We start from the raw sequence: 21,883 nt of genomic DNA, 5'->3' as shown, positions 1-21,883 counted from the left end.
GTATCTACTTTGATACTAAACGATTTAGCCAACCAAATTGTATTCTTATTGGTTAAACCAAAATAAAAAATGATGGTACAACATGACAAAATTTCATGCCGGCTGGGGCGTCACCCGGTTAAACAAGGCCCCCGTTGTTTTCGCCAGGGAACCAGGGCGAACAGCGAAAGGTCAGCTACTGGAACAAATCTAAAAACACGCCCCAACTCAACATCACCAGAGTTAAAGATCAACATAAGAAGCCTGAATGGCAAAGAAATGGAGCTGGCTGAGGAATTAGATAAGTACCAGATCGACATAATAGGGGTGACTGAAACAAAAAAGACCAAAACTGGTGAGATCTTTCTGAGCAATAAATACAAACTGTTATATTCAGGCAATGACAATCAAGGAAAAGGAGTAGCCATAGTATTCAACACAAAATACGAGTCTAATCTTCTTGAATGGCAGTCAGTCTCAAGTAGAGTAATGTGGGCAAATATGAGAATGGGGAACTGGACAATGAGACTTATTTGTGCCTATGGTCCCACAAAAGGTTCTACTAAGGTAGAAGTGGAGGAATTTTTTGATGCTCTAGAAAAAGCAACTGACACAATGAAAAAGGAAAAGTTGGTCCTTGTTGGGGATCTAAATAGCAGAGTAGGAAATGATTGTGAGACATACAAAAATATTTTGGGAAAATTTGGAGAAAAGCTAATAATAATGGCAAATATCTGTTGGATTTCTGCTCAGGACATGGACTGGTTATTACTAACACCATGTTCCAACATAAAAATGTGCACAAATTCACATGGAGAGAAGAGGCTAGGAATAAGAAAAGTCTCATTGACTATGTTATTGTTGATAGTGATGTTTTCTCCCTGGTGCAGGACACCAGAGTGTACAGAGGATTTGAAATTGGAAGTGATCACTATTTAGTCTTGAGCAGAATAAAATTGAATTTCATATTGAAAAGAATAACATGTAAGAAAGTTTTAAAGCGAATAAACGTTGAGCAGCTCTCAGATGTTAACTGTAGACTAAACTACAGAAAGATTATTAAAAAGAAATGAAAGAGTTTGAGAACAGGAATCAAAATTGGAGATTCAGTGGCAAACTCTGAAGAAAACATTGATTGATTCTGCCAGAGAGGCATGTGGCGAGGTTGTGTGCAAGGATAAAAAAATCAGAACTCCCTGGTGGACACAGGAAGTTAAAGAGGCAGTGAAGGAAAAGAAGAAAGCATATCAAAAGTTCCTGGCAAATAAGTCAGCTTTTACTCTTACAGAATACAGAGACAAATGTAAGAAAGCTAAACAGTGTGTAAAACTAGCTAAACAAAAGTCATGGGAGAACTTTGGCAAGAATATAGAAAATAAATATCAAGAAGGTGGCAAAATATTCTGGAGGTTGTTGAAGAAGCTTAGGAATGGAGGAAAGAGTGCTGTAAAAGGAGTTAGAGATGATAAAGGTGACATGAAAACAGGAGAAACAGATATCCTTGAAGTATGGAGTAATTACTTTGAAAAACTGCTAAATGAAACAAGCAGTGATGACAGCACAGTGATAAAAAACACTGACCAGGCATGCAGTCAGGAATACATATCCATACTTGAAGTAGAAAAAGCCATCAAAGGCTTGAAATGTGGAAAGGCAGCAGGAGTAGATGATATTCGACCAGAAATGCTGAAGTATGGTGGTATAAGAGTCTTACAGTGGCTGCACTGCATAGTTCAGAAAGCCTGGACAGAGGGACGAATTCCCGATGATTGGAGTAGAGCTCTCATAGTACCCATATATAAAAAGGGAAATAAAACTGAATGTGAGAATTACAGAGGTATTTCCCTACTGAGTGTTCCTGGCAAGTTCTACGCAAGTATACTTGAGGAATTGTTGAGAAGAATTGTGGAAGAAAAGCTTGGTGAAGAACAAGCTGGATTCAGGCCAAATAGAGGCTGTCAGGATCAGATCTTCACTTTACGACAAATAGTCGAGAAAGCATGGGAATATAACAAAGATCTGTATTTAAGTTTTGTCGATTTGGAAAAGGCATATGACAAGGTGCCAAGAGAGAAGCTATTCAATACGCTGCAGTTATATGGTGTCAATGGGGCATTATATCAAGCAATACTTAGTCTTTATTTGAGTTGTAAGTCAGCAGTTAGAATTGAAGGAAGTACAGGAAGATGGTTTAATGTTAAATCTGGTGTGAGACAAGGATGTACATTATCCCCTCTGTTATTCATTATCTATATGGATCACATTATGAAGGAATGTGGTATTAAACCTGATATCAAAATTGGAGATGTTAATGTCAGCTCTTTGCTTTATGCAGATAATGTTATACTTCTAAATAAATCCGCTACAAGATTGCAAGATTCTCTGACTAAATTGAATAGCTGTTGTAATAGATATGGTATGAAGGTCAGCAATAAAAAGACAAAGACAATGAAAATAGGCAGAATCATTGAAAATGTCAACTGTGTTGTGAATGGAGAACCTGTGGAACAAGTAAAACATTTCAGCTACTTAGGCACGATTTTTACTGAAGATGGTAAATTAAATATGGAAATAGACAACAGAATCAGCAAAGCTGGTATGGTGGGAAGTCAATTGAATAAATTCATATGGAATAAGAGAGAAATTAGTCGGAACACTAAATTAGCTGTATACAAGACAGTGTTCAAACCAGTTTTAACTTATGGATCTGAGAGCTGGGTCAGAAGTAAAACACTTGACCAAAGACTAGAGACTGCAGATATGAGAGTCCTGAGAAAGAATAGAGGCGTGAACAGATGGCATCAATGGCAATATCATATTAAAAATGAGGATATTAGGAAAGAATTTGACATTGTCAGCATCCATGAATGCATTAGCAGAGCTAATCTCAGGTGGTATGGTCACTTAAATAGAATGGGAGAGGAAAGATGAGCAAAACAAGTGTTCTCTGCCAGGTTGGCAGCAAAATGACCCAGAGGAAGACCAAGATATAGGTGGATTGATACAATACAAAGTGCCTTAGATGATAGAAATATAAGATATGATAATGTTGGAGTCTTGAAAAGTAATAGACTGATTTGGAGGAAAATTGTAGATAGGAAGTTAGTAATGATGTAATTTTTTCATGTAGTACTGTCATATCCTGTACACCCCTTGAGGGTACATGGCAGGAATTTGATGATGATGATGACAACTTATGTTTCGGAAGTAAATATAGTCGCACTTTTTGGTAAGATAATGTCTGATGGACCCCATCATACTTTATACCTCTGCACACTAAACTTGCTTGCACACAACAGCCTGTCGTCTATGGCATCGAGTAGCGGGTTATGGGAGGGGAAGCTATACTGAGGCATGACTCACTGCCATGCTTTGTTAAAAAGTTATAGTCAATTTAAAATCTTCAGGGTCTGTGACCCACCTTACTAACGCTGGGTTAAAAAAAGAATTGGGAATCTGAAGAAAAGGCATTATATGTAGGCAAAATTAAACCATAAAAGTGACTCAGCTGGTAAAGACAGCAGGGATGCAATATGCACAGAAATTAGCCAATGAGGCCATAAAAATGGTAGAGAGTTCTTTTGATATGGGGCAAGTAGAAAGAATAAGATGATGTCAGTAGGTGAAAACAGTAAATTAATAATGGCTATAGAGGATTCAATGTGCAATTCATTGAGGTATTCATCTACATGTATGTGTGTGTGTGGTATCATAAGGAACTTGGGTGTATAGAATATGGTGGAGGAAGGGCATAATGAGTGGTGAATGAGCAGATAGTATATGAGAAATTACATAATCTTGATGTCAAAATGCACTAGGAGCCCAAGCCACATCACCACATGTAAGGGAATATTCCTGGGAGTTACAACGGCCATTAAACCTAGAGATGAGCTTAAACCAGCACAAAAGCCTAAATACTCATCTCCTTATTGTCCATATAATCAAGTGACCAGATTTGTGTATAAAAATTCAAATGTGACTTATTAGTGCCTTATACAGTGGAACTATCACCTCCTTATCATCGGGGTTCTTTGCATTATAGCAGCTTCTGGGTAACTTTCACAATATTTGTGATGTGTCCCCAGAAATGCATTTTCCTATCCACCAAGATCCCCAGATTTCTCACCTTCTCTACCTCCCAGAGCAAAGTTCCTCCAATATAATATACTTCATTTCATCTTTGCCCGAAAGTACATGACTCTACATTTAGCAACAGTGAAGTGATATTTCCATTCTTCAGCTGAAATTACAAACCTATTCCAATCGCACTGTAACAACATCACATAGGGAGAGCCACATTAGGAAACTCTTAATTGAGCATCATCAACAAACAACTGAATCTCTCTACCCTCATAAACTTCAAACTATATCAATAACATAAATCAAACCACAGTGATTCTAGAAAATAACCTTGCGATACCCACTTATTATCTTTTTTTTTGAGACACTGTACTCTCATTCACAAACTCACTGACTCCTATCAACAAACCTTGTAATCAAGCAACCCAACTGACTATTCATTCCAATCCTGCCAGTATTCTATCATATGTTTTTAGCAAAATCAAAAATCGTCCTATCTCCTCTGTATAATACACTTGTCACCCTATTATAGTATGCCACTAACTACCCTTAACAAACCCATGCTGTTCTCTCAAAAGATTTCCATTTTTATCAATACAGGTTTATCTCTAACACCTTTATCATCTATGCTAACACACACACTAGCTTGCTGGACAAAACTGACTTCGATTCTCCCTTGTTTTTACTTCCTTTCTTTCCGATCTACTCTTTTGGGACTGTTCCTATTGACAGACTTGTTGAACAACGAAGTTAAGGACAGTGCCAACACTTTTGCACAGCCCTTAATATATATATATATATATGGTGATATCCCATCCAGTCCACCAGTTTTATTAACAAAATTCACTTACACTTCTAAACATTTCCTTATTGTCATATTCCTCAAACGCATGGAGGCTTATGTGTTCATACATGTTAATTTATTTTTAATGGTATTAATGAGAACACAGACTGATAAGAAAATAATAACTATTTATTCACTTATTGCTGATATTACATCCAGCATCTTCAGAGCAAAAAAACAGTTTTTCACAGTATGCAAAACAACAACAATCTGGTATAAAAATGGGATAAGTTTAAACAACTGCAACGGACAACACAAGGACTAAAGTCCTAATTAGGTGTGCCATTTATGTTGAAAAAAAAATAAAGAGAGAGAAAGCTGGTATTAATTAGGTCTTCAGATGACTGTCTCCCAAATTTCTGATAAATTTATACAGCCATCACTAAAAACACACGTAATAACCACAGTAATGACTATTTAATTCGTAAATATTTCATCCCAAGTATCTTGGGACATCATCAGTACAGTAGTTTAAACAATACTAGGAATAACATACAGTTAGGGTGCATGATTACAATGGAATCTCAATATGCGTGCAGTAACGTATTATAGAAGTAAATTAAATATAACTGAAAAAATAATAATAATAATAATATATATATATATATAAAGATTATTTTACACAATTTTGTATGACAATTTCCTATACTTTAGGAATAGTAAGAACACTGTCGAAGTTTAAATTTGGTCTGTGTAGTAGGGCTTCAGCACTTTCTTTATATAAACATTCATATTTATATAAAGATCTGCGTAAAAGTTTCGACCTCTCCCAATGGATCTTATGGTTTGGATTTTCAACTACGTGCTGGGAGAGACCAGATTTCTGCGGTTTGAAAAGACGAATGTGGTCTTGATGTTCCAAGATGCGTTTCTGAACAGACCCACCTGTCTGACCAAAGTAAGACAATTTGCAGGAGCATGGATCTCATAAATGCCAGGTAACATCAGAGGTGAGAGTTTGTCCTTAGGAGAAGGTAACAAGTTATAGATTTGGTTGATAGGTTTGTAAGTATTGGCAAAATTGTATTTCTTCATAAATTTTGAAAGACGTTCGGAGATGCCTTTGACGTAAGGTACGAGAATCCTATGGACTTCTTGTCTGGGTTGATGTGTGGGAAGGTGACTGATGATTTTTTGAGTTGTTTTAAGATTGTATCCATTTAGTATAGATGCATTTTTGATTATTTCTAGTTCTTGATTTAGAGAATCATCAGAGGAACAGAATTTGTGTGCTCTGGACACTAGTGATTTAATGATGCCAAATTTCTGAGATGGATGATGAGTGGAAAAATTGTGAATGTTGCGACCTGAAAATGTAGGCTTGTGATAGACAGACATGGCAATGGAACCATTTTCTTTTCTTTGAATGTGTAAATCCAGAAAGGAGATACCCTGTGGAGATTCTTTTTCTAGCGTAAAGTTGATGCGAGGATGAAGAAGGTTTATTTTATCCAGAAACAGTTGTAATTCCTGTTCGGGATGATCGCAGACTGCAAATACGTCGTCGACATATTATAACCAAATTTTTGGTTTGGGTTCAAAAGTGAACATTTTTTCTTCGAGGTGTTCTAGAAACAAGTTTGCTAAGTTTGGTAAATAAAGGAGATCCCATTGCTTTTCCTTCTTCTTGTTTGTAAGTTTGACCTTTCCAGGTGAAGTAACTGGATGTAATAACAAATTTGAATAATTCAACTATATCAGAAGGAAATTTTTGAGTTAATAATTCTACTGTTTCTTTGTGGGAAATGTTCGTGAAGAGGGAGACAATGTCAAAACTAATTTACAAATCAGTTTTTAACAATTGAATGTCTTTTATTTTTGCATGAAACTCTGTCAAATTTTTTATTGAAGAGGCTGAGTGGCCTATATGAGGACGGAGAAGGTTAGATAAGAATCTTGATAACTTGTAAGTTGGACTGCTAATAGAATCTACGACTGGTCTGAGAGGAACATCAATTTTATGAAGCTTAGGTAAGCCATAAATTCTGGGAGGTCTATCATGGTATGTCTTGAGTTTTTTAATTGTTTCTTCATCTCAGGAGGAGGTTTCATCAAGCAACTTGTTTAATTTTCTGAGTTGACGTTTTGTAGGATCATAATCCAGTTTGGCGTAAGTATTACGATCTCGGAGTAATAATTTTTCGGTCATATGAATTGGTATCAAGAACCACAGTGGTATTCCCTTTGTCAGCTTTGGTAATGATTATATTTTTATTCCATTTTAAGGATGTAAGAGCTTTCAATTCTGATGGTGGGATATTTAAGTCCAAAGGTTTGGCATCGTAGATTACTTTTGCTTACCTTTCCTTACGTCATCAACATATCTACGATATGTCGACGATGTATTTGCAGTCTGGGATCATCCCGAACAGGAATTACAACTGTTTCTAGATAAAATAAACCTTCTTCATCCTCGCATCAACTTTACGCTAAAAAAAGAATCTCCACAGGGTATTTTGAATGTGTAAATCCTTTCTGGATTTACACATTCAAAGAACAGAAGACGGTTCCGTCGCCAAGTCTGTCTATCGCAAGCCTACATTTTCAGATCGCTACATTCACAATTTTTCCACTCATCATCCATCTCAGAAATTTGGCATCATTAAATCACTAGTTTCCAGAGCACACAAATTCTGCTCCTCTGAAGATTCTCTAAACCAAGAACTAGAAATAATCAAAAATACAGCTATACTAAATGGATATAATCTTAAAACAACTCAAAAAATCATCAGTCACCTTCCCACACATCAACCCAGACAAGAAGAAGTCCATAGGATTCTCATACCTTACGTCAAAGGCATCTCCGAATGTCTTTCAAAAATTATAAAGAAATACAATTTTGCCAATACTTACAAACCTATCAACCAAATCTATAACTTGTTACCTTCTCCTAAGGACAAACTCTCACCTCTGATGTTACCTGGCGTTTATGAGATCCCATGCTCCTGCAAATTGTCTTACTTTGGTCAGACAGGTAGGTCTGTTCAGAAACGCATCTCGGAACATCAAGATCACATTCGTCTTTTCAAACCGCAGAAATCTGGTCTCTCCCAGCACGGAGGTGAAAATCCAAACCATAGGATCCATTAGGAGAAGTCGAAACTTTTACACAAATCTTTATATAAATATGAACGTTTATATAAAGAAAGTGCTGAAGCCCTACTACACAGACCAAATTTAAACTGCAACAATGTTCTTACTATTCTTAAAGTATAGGAAATTGTCATACAAAATTGTGTAAAATAATCTTGATATATATATATATATATATATATATATATATATATATATATATATTATCTATATTTTTTATTTTTTTTCAGTTATATTTAATTTAGTTCTATAACACGTTACTGCACGCATATTGAGATTCCATTGTAATCATGCGCCCTAATTGTATGTTATTCCTCGTATTGTTTAAACTACTGTACTGATGATGTCCCAAGATACTTGGGATGAAATATTTATGAATTAAATAGTCATTAGTGTGGTTATTACGTGTGTTTTTAGTGATGAATTCACACAGGTTTTGTTATATAAAATTGTCTTATACAGCCATACTTGTTGAGATTTCGAGTATGTTTCAAGGTTTCTGTTGGTTCCAAAAACAATCTCTCTCTCTCTCTCTCTGCTTAATATGACTTCTGTGTAGCACTTTTGTTTTTTCATAACTGATCCTGTGTGCAGGGGTATCTAAGACATGGTCTGCTAGACTCGACTTGTCATCACAGTGCCAGATGTATTTTTTATGTTCACTGAGGTGGATGTCCACTTCTTCCTATCTGTCCATAGTAAGCTCGATCACATGAACAGGGCACTTAATAGACTCCTGATTATGATAAAGAAAAGATTCTGTCGTGTGAACAGATGAGAGTTGCAAATCTGACATAGTTTAAATATGGTACGTAGCTGATGTTTATTTAGCACTCTAGATATCTTTTCCGATGTGCCTTGAATGTATGGGATGGTGACAGTTTTGCTGTAGCCTCAGTGGTAGATAGTCGGGTGGGGGGATTTCTGGGGAGCATTTAGTATTTTTTCTGTCCTATGGGGATTATAGCCATTGTCTAAGAAGGTGTGACTTAACTGAGTGAGTTCAACATTGTCATTGGAAAAATCGCTCTAGCTCTGTGGGTTAGTTTTTAGGATACCATACTGTTGAGATGGGCGACTGTTTGTGCATATATCTCCCTGTATATGTGGGTTTTCTGTAAACCCTTCTATAAACACTTCACTATTCACAAATGTAACATTAATTGAAACCCTTGATTTACTAAAGTCAGACTTTCCCCTTGATATATCTGAACTATTTAAATTCACAGTACATGCAGGTTATTTTATATGGAAAGGGGAAATACACAAACAATTAGATGGTACAGCAATGGGCTTCCCTCCTTAGTCAATTTCTACATAGAACACTTGGAAAAGCTAGCTATCAATACAGCTACTCTCAAACCACCACTTTGGCTACTCTATGTTGATGAGTGCTTGCTATTTGGCCACATGGGCAGACACGTTGGATACATTCTTAGCACATTTAAATAACCAACAGCAAAATTCCACTTTACAATGGAACTGAAAGCCCTTCTTGGATACACTAATCTCATGGCTTCCAGGTGGTTCCTAATCCTTGGCAGTTTATAGAAAACCTAAACATACAGGGAGATATTTGCACAAACAGTCACACCATCACCCATCTCAACAGTATGGTATCCTAAAAACACTAATTCACAGAGCTAGAGCAATGTGTCCCAATGACAATGCTCTCACTACTGAACTCATTCACTTATGTCACACCTTCTTAGCCAATGGCTATAATCCTAAAAGGATAGAAAAATACTAAACGCTCCCTAAAAATCCCCTCCCCCACTATCTACCACAGCAAAACTGTCACCTTCCCATATATTCAAGGCACATCAGAAAAGATATCTAGAGTGCTTAATAAACATCAGGCTATACACCATATTTAAACCGTACAGTGTAACCTCGGTTGTTGAACGCCTCTGTTCTCGAACAATTCGGTTCCCAAATATATTTTCCGAACAAAAAATGCCCCGGTTTCCGAACAGAATTTTGGTTCCCAAACAGACAAATGGCAACCACATGCTCCTTGTGCTGAGCTGTAAGGCGGGAAAGCATCAGTTAGGCGGCAGCCTTCGTTCAGTGCAGATATCTGCTCGAATTTGCAGTTTTCTTGATTTTCTTTATGTTTTTTTTTTCATAAATTATTATTAATTAAGCCACCATGGGACCACAAAAGAATAGTGATAGCAGCAAAGTGAAAAGAAAAGTTGTTAGAACCACCACAACAGAGATGAAAAAAGAAATCATATCCAAACAAGAAAATGGCGTTTGTGTCTCGGATCTTGCTATGCAGTTCGGTACAAATCAACGATCTGTACAATACTCAAAAATAAAGAGGCGATCAATTTTCGTCCATATTTTATCTATTTATTGTGTTTATTCTTTTTATGTAAGATTTTATTCATTTTCATTATGTTTGTATACGATCTTATGCATGAAGTACTGTTGTAAAGATTTAAATAAACAATCATCTGGGGTTCGGGAACAGATTAATCCATTTACATTAATTCTTATGGGAAAATGGTTTCAGTTTTCAAACAATTCGGTTTCCGAACAGCCTTCGGGAATGAATTAAGTTCGACAACCTAGGTTCCACTGTATGTCAAATTGGCAACTCTCATCCATTCACCTGACAGAATCTCTTCTTTATCAGAATCAAAAGCCTATGAAGTGCCCTGTTCATTTGATCGAGCCTATTATAGACAGGAAGAACTGTGGACATCCGCCTCAGTGAACATAAAAAATTTATCTGGCACTGTCGTTATGGCAAGTTGGGTCTAGCAGACCATGCCTTAGATACCCCTGCATACAAAATCAATTGAAAAAAAACCCAACAAAAGTGCTACACAGAAGTAGTTATAAGTCAGATTGTTTTTGGAATCAACAGATGCCTTGAAACATACTCCAAACCTCAACAAGTATGGCTGTATAAATTTACCAAAAATTTGGGAGACAGTCATCTTAAGATCTAATTAATACCAGCTTTCTCTGTCTTTTTCTTTCTTTTCTTTTCTTTTTTTTTTTTTTTTTTAACATAGATGGCTCCTAATTAGGGCTTTAGTCTTTGTGTTGTCATTGCAATTGTTTAAACTAGTCCCATTGTTATACCAGATTGTTGTTGTTTCACATACTGTGACAAACTGTTTTTGTGCTTTGAAGATGCTGGATATAATACCAGCAAAATATCAGCAATAAGTTAATAAATAGTTATTTTCTTATCAGTCTGTGTTCTCATTAATACTGTTAAAATAAATTAACATCTCATATTCTTGAACTCAGTTTTCTGTCCTCTTACACTTAGTAAATACTCATTATACATTTCCATTACATCTTCTGCAGATGTAACCATGTTTTCATCTCCAATAACTAAAGTCAGCATTCCATTCACCCATTCTTCTACTAGGCACATAACTGTAGAATTTTCTAGTGTTTTCCTTTACTGCTTCAGCCAGTTTTCTACTTCTTCAATACACTAATCACCTTCTTAGCCTGTACCATATATGCCTCATACCACTGAGGAATATCTTGTTCTTTATATCTCCTCCATAACATCGTCTTTCTCAGAAGCTCATGCATAATTCCACGATTTATCCACTTCTTTTTTCCTATTTCATTTATCCTTCTAACCTTACAGAATAAATATAATCTGACACTGTCGTAAGTAACTAATTTTGGACCAACTCCCAAAACTGTTGAATTCTTACCTTTTCACCTAATCAAGTCAAAGCAATCCCCAATCTGTTCCTTAATTGATAATAGTCTCCTGCTCCATAATTCCACATTTCTCTCTCATTCTGCAAACCTTGCACCTGCCTCACCACTAACCATGTCAAAATCATATGATCACTCTTTCTTCCCAGCCAGTGGTATCTTCATCCCTATATGGGAAAATACTATTAAATCTAACACTCATATCCCATGTGTTGCATTATCTATATCTTGTAAGGTAGTTATCTCTAAGTAGTTCAAGGAATTAAATAATATAACAAACAGGAATGTAAGCTAGTTTGATTTAGCAATGAAAACATGAGCAACTCAAATATGATATGCAGTGGCATGGTCTAAAATACACAAATGTATTTTAATATACTAATGTCTATAAGTGTCCTAACTACATAAATTGAAACAAATTAGATGTTGTGTGTGCAAGCAGTGTGAACGAATTCAAGAATAAGTATGATAGCTGGTGCATGTAGTATGTGGCCTTCCTCAATGAATCCCTGACTTCCTGGAAGTCTCTCTTAATAATAACTTTAATAATAATTCAGGCATGCAGTAAGCAGGATGGCAGTCTCACATTGAATGACGATCATCTATCACTAAAGATATTTACAACGTCTGTGACTACACTGAGAAATAAACTCACAGCCGTTTTTGGAGACTGAATATGCTATCCACTTCAGCCCAATGCTGTAACTTAATGACAGTTTAATTTTTGTCCCTTTGTCATCTATGACATTCTTTGTGGATACCTAGAACTGGAAATAAGCAGAGAAAAGTGGAAATGACAAAGAAGTTGGAGGTGAAGGACCCATGCAAAGTAGGCCTTCAACTCCTACTATGGGCAGCACACATTCCTATAATTCTTAGAAGGTCAATTTCTGTTTTTATTTTTATTAATCATTCACTCCAACAGTTACAACTTTGTATATTTTATTTCTTATCTTTATTCATATCATTAATCTTGCCCTCTCTATCTCTCCCTTCTTACAATACTAGAGTCTAACTGTATTGAAGCAGAAAGAAGTTTCTGCATCAAGCTAGCTCTTCTTCTTTATTTGTTATAATCCAGACATTCCAGATGCAATTCTGACATTTCCATTTATCTGTTTTTGGTATCCATTATTCATATCATTAATCTTGCTCTCTCTATCTCTTCCTTCTTACAATACTAGAGTCTAACTGTATATCATATTGAAGCAGAAAGAAGTTTCTGCATCAAGCTAGCTCTTCTTCATTATTTGTTATAATCCAGACATTCCAGATGCAATTTTGACTTTTCCATTTATCTGTTTTTGGTATCCATTATCCAGTGCTGGATAATTATGCTGCCAAAATTTCTTCAGATACTTCTGAGTAACATTAATTCTGTCAAGTAGTAACAGAAAAAAAGCCTGCTGGTGCTCGTGGTGGAGTTGCAACATAGGCTTCCTGACAGGCACTGTCAGGAAGCCTATGCCATTCCACTCATTCACAACTCTCCAAGCAAATAATCTAGTCCTCACACCCCTACTAACCACACCTTTATTCAACTCCAGGGATAACTTCTGGTTCTCTCTAGCCAAGTGCTGAAATATTTCCCCTGCATCTATCCAATAAAACCCTTTAAGGTGGGTGGCTGTAATATTTCATCCATTCTAGATATTATAGTTCTACTGTAATTTGTGTAATTTATGCAATATGCAAATTATGTAACTGTTTTTATGAAGCATCACATTATCACAAAGAACTGAAAAGAACTTACCTTAAGCTACACCCACCAAAAAAAGACATTATGAGATCATTTTAAAATCTTTAAAAAAACTGAGCAGAATAAAATTGAATTCCATATTGAAAAGAATGACATGTAAGAAAGTTTTAAAGCGAATAAAAGTTGAGCAGCTCTCAGATGTGAACTGTAGACTAAAATACACAGAGATTATTGAAGAAATAATGAAAGAGTTTAAGAACAAGAACCAAACCATGGAGATTCAGTGGCAAACCTTGAAGAAACCCTGATTCATTCAGCCAGAGAGGCATGTGGTGAGGTTGTCTGCAAGGATAGAAAAATCAGAGCTCCATGGTGGACACAAGAAGTTAAAGAGGCAGTGAAGGAAAAGAAGAAAGCATGTCAAAAGTTCCTGGCAAATAAGTCGGCTTGTACTCTTAGAGAATATACAGACAAATGCAAGAATGCTAAACACTGTGTAAAACTAGCTAAACAAAAAATCATGGGAGGACTTTGACAAGAATATAGAAAATGGCAAAATATTCTGGAGGTTGTTGAAGAAGCTTAGGAATGGAGGAAAGAGTGCTGTGAAAGGAGTTAGAGATGATAAAAGTGACATGAAAATGGGAGAAAAAGATATCCTTGAAGTATGGAGTAATTACTTTCAAAAACTGCTAAATGAAAGAAGCAGTGATGACAGCACAGTGATAAAAAAAACTGACCAGCCATGCAGTCAGAAATATGTATCCATACTTGAAGTAGAAAAAGCCATCAAAGGCTTGAAATGTGGAAAGGCAGCAGGAGTAGATGACATTTGACTTCCTACCATACCAGCTTTGTTGATTCTGTTGTCTATTTCCATATTTAATTTACCATCTTCACTAAAAATCGTGCCTAAGATATGCTGAAGTATGGTGGTATAAAAGTCTTAAAGTGGCTGCACTGCATAGTTCAGAAAGCCTGAACAGAGGGACGAATTCCCGATGATTGGAGTAGAGCTCTCATAGTACCCATATATAAAAAGGGAAATAAAACTGAATGTGAGAATTGCAGAGGTATTTTCCTACTGAGTGTTAAGGGCAAGATTTATGCCAGTATACTTGAGAAACGGTTGAGAAGAATTGTGGAAGAAAAGCTTGATGAAGAACAAGCTGGATTCAGGCCAAATAGAGGCTGCGATCTTCACTTTACGACAAATAGTCGAGAAATCATGGGAATATAACAAAGATCTGCATTTAAGTTTTGTCTATCTGGAAAAGGCATACGACAAGGTGCCAAGACAGAAGCTATTCAATACACTACAGTTATATGGTGTCAATGGGGCATTATATCAAGAAATACTTAGTCTTTATTTGAGTTGTAAGTGAGCAGTTAGAATTGAAGGAAGTACAGGAAGATGGTTTAATGTTAAATCTTGTGTGAAACAAGGATGTACATTATCCCGTCAGTTATTCATTATCTATATGGATCACATTATGAAGGAAAGTGGTATTAAACATGATATCAAAATTGGAGATGTTAATGTCAGCTCTTTATGCGGACATGTTATACTTCTAAATAAATCTGCTACAAGTTTGCAAGATTCCCTGACTAAATTGAATAACTGTTATAATAGATATGGTATGAAGGTCAGCAATAAAAAGACAAAGACAATGAAAATAGGCAGAATCATTGAAAATGTCAACTGTGTTGTGAATGGAGAACCTGTGGAACAAGTAAAGCATTTCAGTTACTTAGGCGATTTTTAGTGAAGATGGTAAATTAAATATGGAAATAGACAACAGAATCAACAAAGCTGGTATGGTAGGAAGTCAAATGAATAAATTCATTTGGAATAAGAGAGAAATTAGTCGGAAAACTAAATTAGCTATATACAAGACAGTTTTCAAACCAGTTATAACTTATGGATCTGAGAGCCGGGTCAGAAGTAAAACACTTGACTAAAGTCTAGAGACTGCAGATATGAGAGTCCTGAGAAAGATTAGAGACGTGAACAGATGGCATCAATGGCAATATCATATTAAAAAGAAAGATATTAAGAAAGAACTTGACATTGTCAGCATCCAGGAATGCGTTAGCAGAGCTAATCTCAGGTGGTCTTCTTCTTCTTCTTCTTTAGTATTCTGTAAATGAGCAGGTTCTTTTAGTAGCAGAAACTTTCCTTCCACTCTCTTCTGTTCTGAGCCTTCTCTTTCAAGGTTGTGTACCTGTCTCCATGGGAGCATATCATCTAGCATTGTTTTCCTTACTCTTCCTCTGGTCTTTTTCTGTCTATTTTTCCTTCGATGGCATCTCTGATGATTCCATTCCCTCTCAGAATATATCCGATACAGTTTCTCTTGCTTCTTTTTATCCTCCTTAACCGACTTCTTTCTTCTTCTACTCTTTTTAAGACCTCTTCATTAGTTATTTTATCTGTCCATCTGATTTTTTCCATCTTTCTCCAAATCCACATCTCAAAGCTTTCCAAAATCTTAATTTCTTCTTTCTTCAATATCCAAGTTTCAGATGCATAGAGGGCAACATTCCATACATAACATTTTATTAGTTTTTTCTTTAGATTTCTATCCATTTTACTTTGAATAAGTTCCATTTTCTATTCAAGGTATCTCTTCCCATCGCTATTCTTGCTTTTATATCACTTTTACATCTTCCATCACTGCTAATAACACTTCCTAGATATTTAAATGTCTTTACTTGATTCAATTTTTCCCCATTTATTCTGATATCCATATTTGCCTCTTTCCTTGCTATTTTCATCACCTTTGTTTTTCTGATGTTAATTTTCATTCCATAATTGATACAGGATTCCAGTAATCTGTTCAACAGATGTTGTAGTCCTGTTTCAGTGTTTGATAGTAATGCCTTGTCATCTGCGTATCTTATTGCAAATATCTGTCAACCTCCAATCTTTATTCCTTCTTCCGAATTCTCCAGTGCTTCTTTTAACATTGCTTTGGAATACATGTTGAACAAAATTGGTGACAGAGAACAGCCTTGTCTTACTCCTCGTCCAATGATACCTGGTTCTGTTGTACCATATATATCTCTCACCATGGCAGTTCGTCCCATATATAGTGAGATAATTAGCCTTCTGTCTTTTCAATCTATACCAATCTTTTCCATTACTTCCACCATCTTATCCCATTTTATATAGTCAAAAGCTTTCTCAAAATCTATATAATAGATGTTAATTTCTTTATTCACTTCTAGACTTCTTTCACTTACTATTCTTAACAGTCCAATCGCATCTCTTGTTCCCTCTACCCTTCCTGAAACCAAACCGATCTTAAACAGAATGGGCGAGGAATGATTAGCAAAACAAGTGTTCTCTGCCAGGTTGGCAGGAAAATGACCCAGAGGAAGACCAAGTTATAGGTGGATTGATACGGTACAAAGTGTCTTAGACGACAGAAATATAAGATCTGATAATGTTGGAGTCTTGACAAATAATAGTCTGATTTGGAGGAAAATTGTAGATAGGAAGTTAGTAATGATGTAAATTTTTCATGTAGTACTATCATATCCTGTACACCCTTGAGGGTACATGTCAGGAATTTGATGATGATGATGATAAAAAAACTGTAATTATATAGCACACAGAATCACAGGAACAATAATTTAATCAAAATTATTTAGGTCTTACTCAAAGTTATTATTACAGTCAACTCTCACCACAGCAACAGTTTCTTATAGTGGATAGTTTGCTATAGTGAATTTTTTAGCACAGCATTTAGGAACTTTGGTCTGGACTGTTTGGTAGTTTCTTATAAGGAGAGATTTTCTTATAGTGGCATTTTCTAAAGTCAGAGTCAACTGTGATAACTTTTATAGCAAATAATCATATATATTTATTACTTACTTTGGTTGTGATTATTTTATGAGGATACAAAGGTCTCTCATTACTGTCCACAGCAACTTCTTCAAGTTTAAGCATATTATAAAGTGTATTTCCAGTCACCTAAAATATTTAAGATTATTAAATTCTATATCCCATGCTTTCAAATACCTTTAAGAAAAATAATGCATAACATAATCCAGTTTATTTATTTATTTAGTGAATGATGTATATATCGAAAGTGAGTAGAGAATAAATGATATAATATATCGATAATAAACGATATAAGATATGTATATATAGAAAGTGAGTAGAGAATAAACGGGTGGAAGTATTACATAAAATAGAAAAAGGCATATTTAACAGTCAGATAAGATATTCAGAATCCACATTAAAGTTACAGGTTTAACATCAAAAAAGTCCATATAAGTTCTAGGATAAGAGAACACAGGGCAGTCACTAACATTACTGTTAATTGTATGGCCTAAATTGGAATAGTTACTGTATAGAGAGTCAGTCTATTTCCATTTGTGGATCATTTGTTTAGATCAATATTCAGTCCTGTTCTGGTTAAGTGTAGACTATAGATATTTTGGAAGGTCAAATCCTTTACTCTGGTAGCTGGATAACAAATAGTGGAATGTAAGCTGGAGGTGTGTTTCTGCCAAAATAGTTTCCAAGCAGGTTGTCTAGATTTCATTCTCTGAGTAGCTCTGTAGAAGATATCTTCATATATGGGAAAGTCAATGTTCACAATAATTTTGTTCCATAGGTTACCTAATGAACTTTTTTTGTAATGTAAAGAATTACTTTAAAAAATATTTCTGTAAAGCTTTGTAATGGAGAAGGCATAATATTACTAAGTATTGGAAGCCAGTAACTTGATGTTGATCTTACTGTTCAAGGAATAAATCTGGCCTGGTTGAGATGGATATCAATCAGTGAGGTGTAAGCATTGTTACACCAAGCTGAAGAACAGTATTCTGCTGTGGAAAAATGCTAATGCCAAAGATGTTCATAATGTACTAGCATCTGCACCCAATGAAGAGCCTACTGGCTTCTGCAGGATGTTTTTGCAAGTTCTTAATTTGCCAGCAATCTTTGTCAGGTGATCCTTGAAAGTCAAGGATGAGGAGTCAGACCAAGATATTTTGGTGTACTATTGTATTTTACTATGCTATTTGTAATGTAGACTTTAGGAGTATAGTTTGATTGGCTATAATTAAAATGGAAAGCAGTGATTTCAGGTTTCTGCATATTTCATTGTTAAGCACCACTGTTTACAGTTGTTAAGTTTTGATAAGTCACCTGTTAGTGTATTCTCTGCAATTTGAAAGGAGGTGTTCTGAGTTGCAATTGCTCATATGTCCAGGAGAAAGGGGGGGTGGGGATGTCATAAGCAATAGAGCTAGCACAGATTCTTGTGGAAGACCATTAAATGGTCTTCCATAATGAATTTACTTTTGGAATCATTCGAATATAGAATACATCTATCTGGCAGCCTATTGTTTACAAGACTGCAATCTTGTAAACAATCGAGAGAGAGGATGACCTCTAGGAATTTCAAGATTAGAACAGTGTGTTGGTTAAATGCTAGGAGAAACTTATGTTAGCAGCTTAATGGAGTGAAACAGCACAGAGAAAGTATTAAAAATATTCTTATTATTATATGGGCACTACCATGGAGACTGAAGACATTGCAGAAGAACCAATCTATCCATACAAGATATCATACCTCTCACTGAACCCATTAACAGACAAAGTGCTCACAATGGAATCTGGCAACCTATTCCACTCATTCACAACTCTCAAAGCAAAAAATCCAGCTATCACACTCCTACTAACCACACCTTTATTCAACTTCCAGGGATGACTTCTTGTTCTGGTCCCTCTAACCAAGTGCTGAAATATTTCCCCTGCATCTATCCTTTAAGCAACTTAAATGTTTATATCAATCCTCTCTTCTTTCTCCTATCAACCAACTTCTGCAATCTGCACACCTTCAATTCTATCCTCATAGGAGAGATTCCACTGGCCACTCACCTCTGAATCCTCTCCACTGCTTCCTCATCCCCAAGAAACCCAGGGGACCAGACTTGAGCACAGTAATCCAGATGTGGGCATATCAAGGCCTTATAAGTAGGAATGATAACTTCCTTATCTCTACTTGTTAATATGTTCTTCAACAGCCAAGTAATTTTATGGGCTAACTCGGCAACCTTAGCAATATAATCCTCTAAACTTTAACTCTCTATCTACCATCATCCCTAAATCTCTAGCTTCAACTTTCCTGGAGTACAGTGCCATTAATGTGATGCACGGCTTGTAATCTATTTATCCCAAAATGCATAAGTTTACATTTCTTGACATTAAACTGATACCCATTAACTTTTGTCCATACTGACAGCCTATATAAATTGTCCTGCAAGCTCTCCACATCACCTTGATTAACTATTATTCTACCTAATTTTGCATCAGCAAACAACTGAATATTCCCTTTAAGGTTACTTCTTATATCATTTATGAACAAATTAAACAGCAAATGGTCAGAGCACTGAACCTTGCGGTATGCCATTAGCCACCTGTTTATGCCTCGATTCTGCCCCTCCATATACCACTTTTTGATTTCTGTCCAGCAGCCACCCTCCTATCCACTTAACCAGTCATATCCATCCCCATTTGTTCTAATTTGTGTAGCAGAGTTCCATGCGGTTTCTGTCAAATGCCTTTGCAAATTTATCGTGTAGCCATTTCCTTTATCCAAGACAGCAGTTATTCTATTATAAAAAGTTAGTAAATTACTAAGGCATTACTGACCGAATCCATGTTGATCCTCATACAGTATCATATTTTTATCTACCCATTCTTGAATTCTCTTTTTCACCAATCTTTCTAGTACTTTTACCACCAAGCATGAGATACTGATTGGTCTACAATTTGCTACTATAGTCTTAGAACCTCTCTTATGAAAAGGAATTATTTTGCCCTCTATCCACTCCCTTGAAACTCTACCAGAGCTGAGACTTAAATTAAAGAGCATAGTCAAAGGCATTGCCAGTTCCCTTGCACATTCTCGCAAACCCCAGCTGATATCCCATCTAATCCCATAGCTGGATTTAGACTGAGATTCTGCAATATCCTAAGAACCTCCAATTCATCCACATCTGTTCCCACATTAGTGTCTGTCGCATAGGTTAAAGCAGTAACCTCACCAGGATGATATACCCTAGCAAACTGGTCATTCATTAACTGAACTATTTTATCTACTTCTGTCTCCTTGTGACCATCATCGCTCATTAAGGTTAATCTTCCATGGTCATTCTTCCTCCTACTTGCCACATAACAAGAGAACTCTTTGGGATTTCCTTTGGCCCGCTCAGCTAGATTGTTCTCATAATCTGATTTTGCCTTCCTTTTCATGCTGGCCACCTTTCTTGCCCGAACCTTGTAAAGTTCATGAGCGTATTTCTCTTAACTATCCATACACTATACTAACATCCTTACCCTAGTGTTTTATGCCATGGTTCAGATTTAAGCTTCTTCCTAAGCATGTCATAATCACCTTCCACAAATACCCCTTCTTGATAAAATATTCCTCGTGTTTTATAATCTCACAAGTCAAGACCACATGGTCACTTTCACCAATTGGAGGCAATGTTGTCACCTTGGTCATGGGTAGCTCTTCTGATTCTATGACCAGGTCGAATACTCTCATATCCCTACTCCCCTCCATCACATGCTACCTTAAATAATTATCTCTCAGCAGGTGTATAAATTCTATTTTCTTCCTGCCATGTGATTTTTTTCCCTTCCAGTCTATATCTCCATAATTGAAGTTCCCCATAATAATCATTTGACCTGTACTTATTGTAATAATTTGGTGATGCATGTCTTCCAGATCATCTGTGGAACTCCCTGGTCTATAGCAACAATGAACTGTATATTTTGTCTTACTGGCCTTAATCGCACACCAGATTGCTTCAAATGAACAGCCACTTTCCTACCTGTCTCCTATTCTTTTCTTTTTTTTGGTTGCAATTCATCTGCTATCATCAGCTGTACCCCTGTCCCCATCCTATCTTCTCTGAAAGTACTAAACCCTTCACATTCAACCCCTGTAACTACATCATCTGCTCTTAGCCAAGTCTCACTACAGCCTATAACTTTTGGCAAGGTTGCACTAACCAATGCCAAAAAATTTCTGGCATTAGTATAAAAATTGCAGCATCTTTTTAGTCCCACACCCAGCTTTACTTTTTGAATTGACTACCCTATTCAATATTTTTGCTTGAGAGACTAGATTTCTCACTTGGTCAGTCTCACACTCACTCGCTTCATGGGTGTCTTCACACAAACTCACTTGCTTTCACCCTAAGTGCTTAAGTTTCCCTGAAGTTGCACTTCAGTATGCTCGGTGAACAAAGCTCTCTCCAGACACCTAACACCAAAACCGCTTAGATGCAGTCCAGCAGTATTGTACAAATTCTTCTCTCCGTCAAACAGAGACCACAGATCCACAAATCCTACATCATTCCTTTTACATAATCTATATACATACACTCGTTGGGTATCAATGCTCTCCTCCTCAGTTCGCCTCTATCATAGTCTGGTAGAAGACTTACAATCTTCA

General features: G+C 36.2%; 1 protein-coding gene across 1 annotated transcript in view; it reads right to left on the bottom strand.

Annotated features, from left to right (window-relative positions):
- The window catches only part of LOC150098009 (spliceosome-associated protein CWC27 homolog), a 243,340-nt gene that overhangs the window by 143,866 nt on the left and 77,591 nt on the right, over positions 1–21,883 (bottom strand). Inside the window, exon 4 of the mRNA XM_090406212.1 lies at positions 17,278–17,376. Within this exon, the coding sequence (XP_090262338.1) occupies positions 17,278–17,376 (99 nt within the window). The remainder of the gene's footprint in view (positions 1–17,277; positions 17,377–21,883) is intronic.

This window comes from Typopeltis vanoorti, chromosome 16 (genome assembly GCF_054136105.1).
Source record: "Typopeltis vanoorti isolate ZY-2024b chromosome 16, IOZ_Tvanoo_1.0, whole genome shotgun sequence".
In the NCBI taxonomy this organism is placed as follows: domain Eukaryota; kingdom Metazoa; phylum Arthropoda; class Arachnida; order Uropygi; family Thelyphonidae; genus Typopeltis; species Typopeltis vanoorti.
This window is presented reverse-complemented; position numbering and strand designations above follow the sequence as displayed.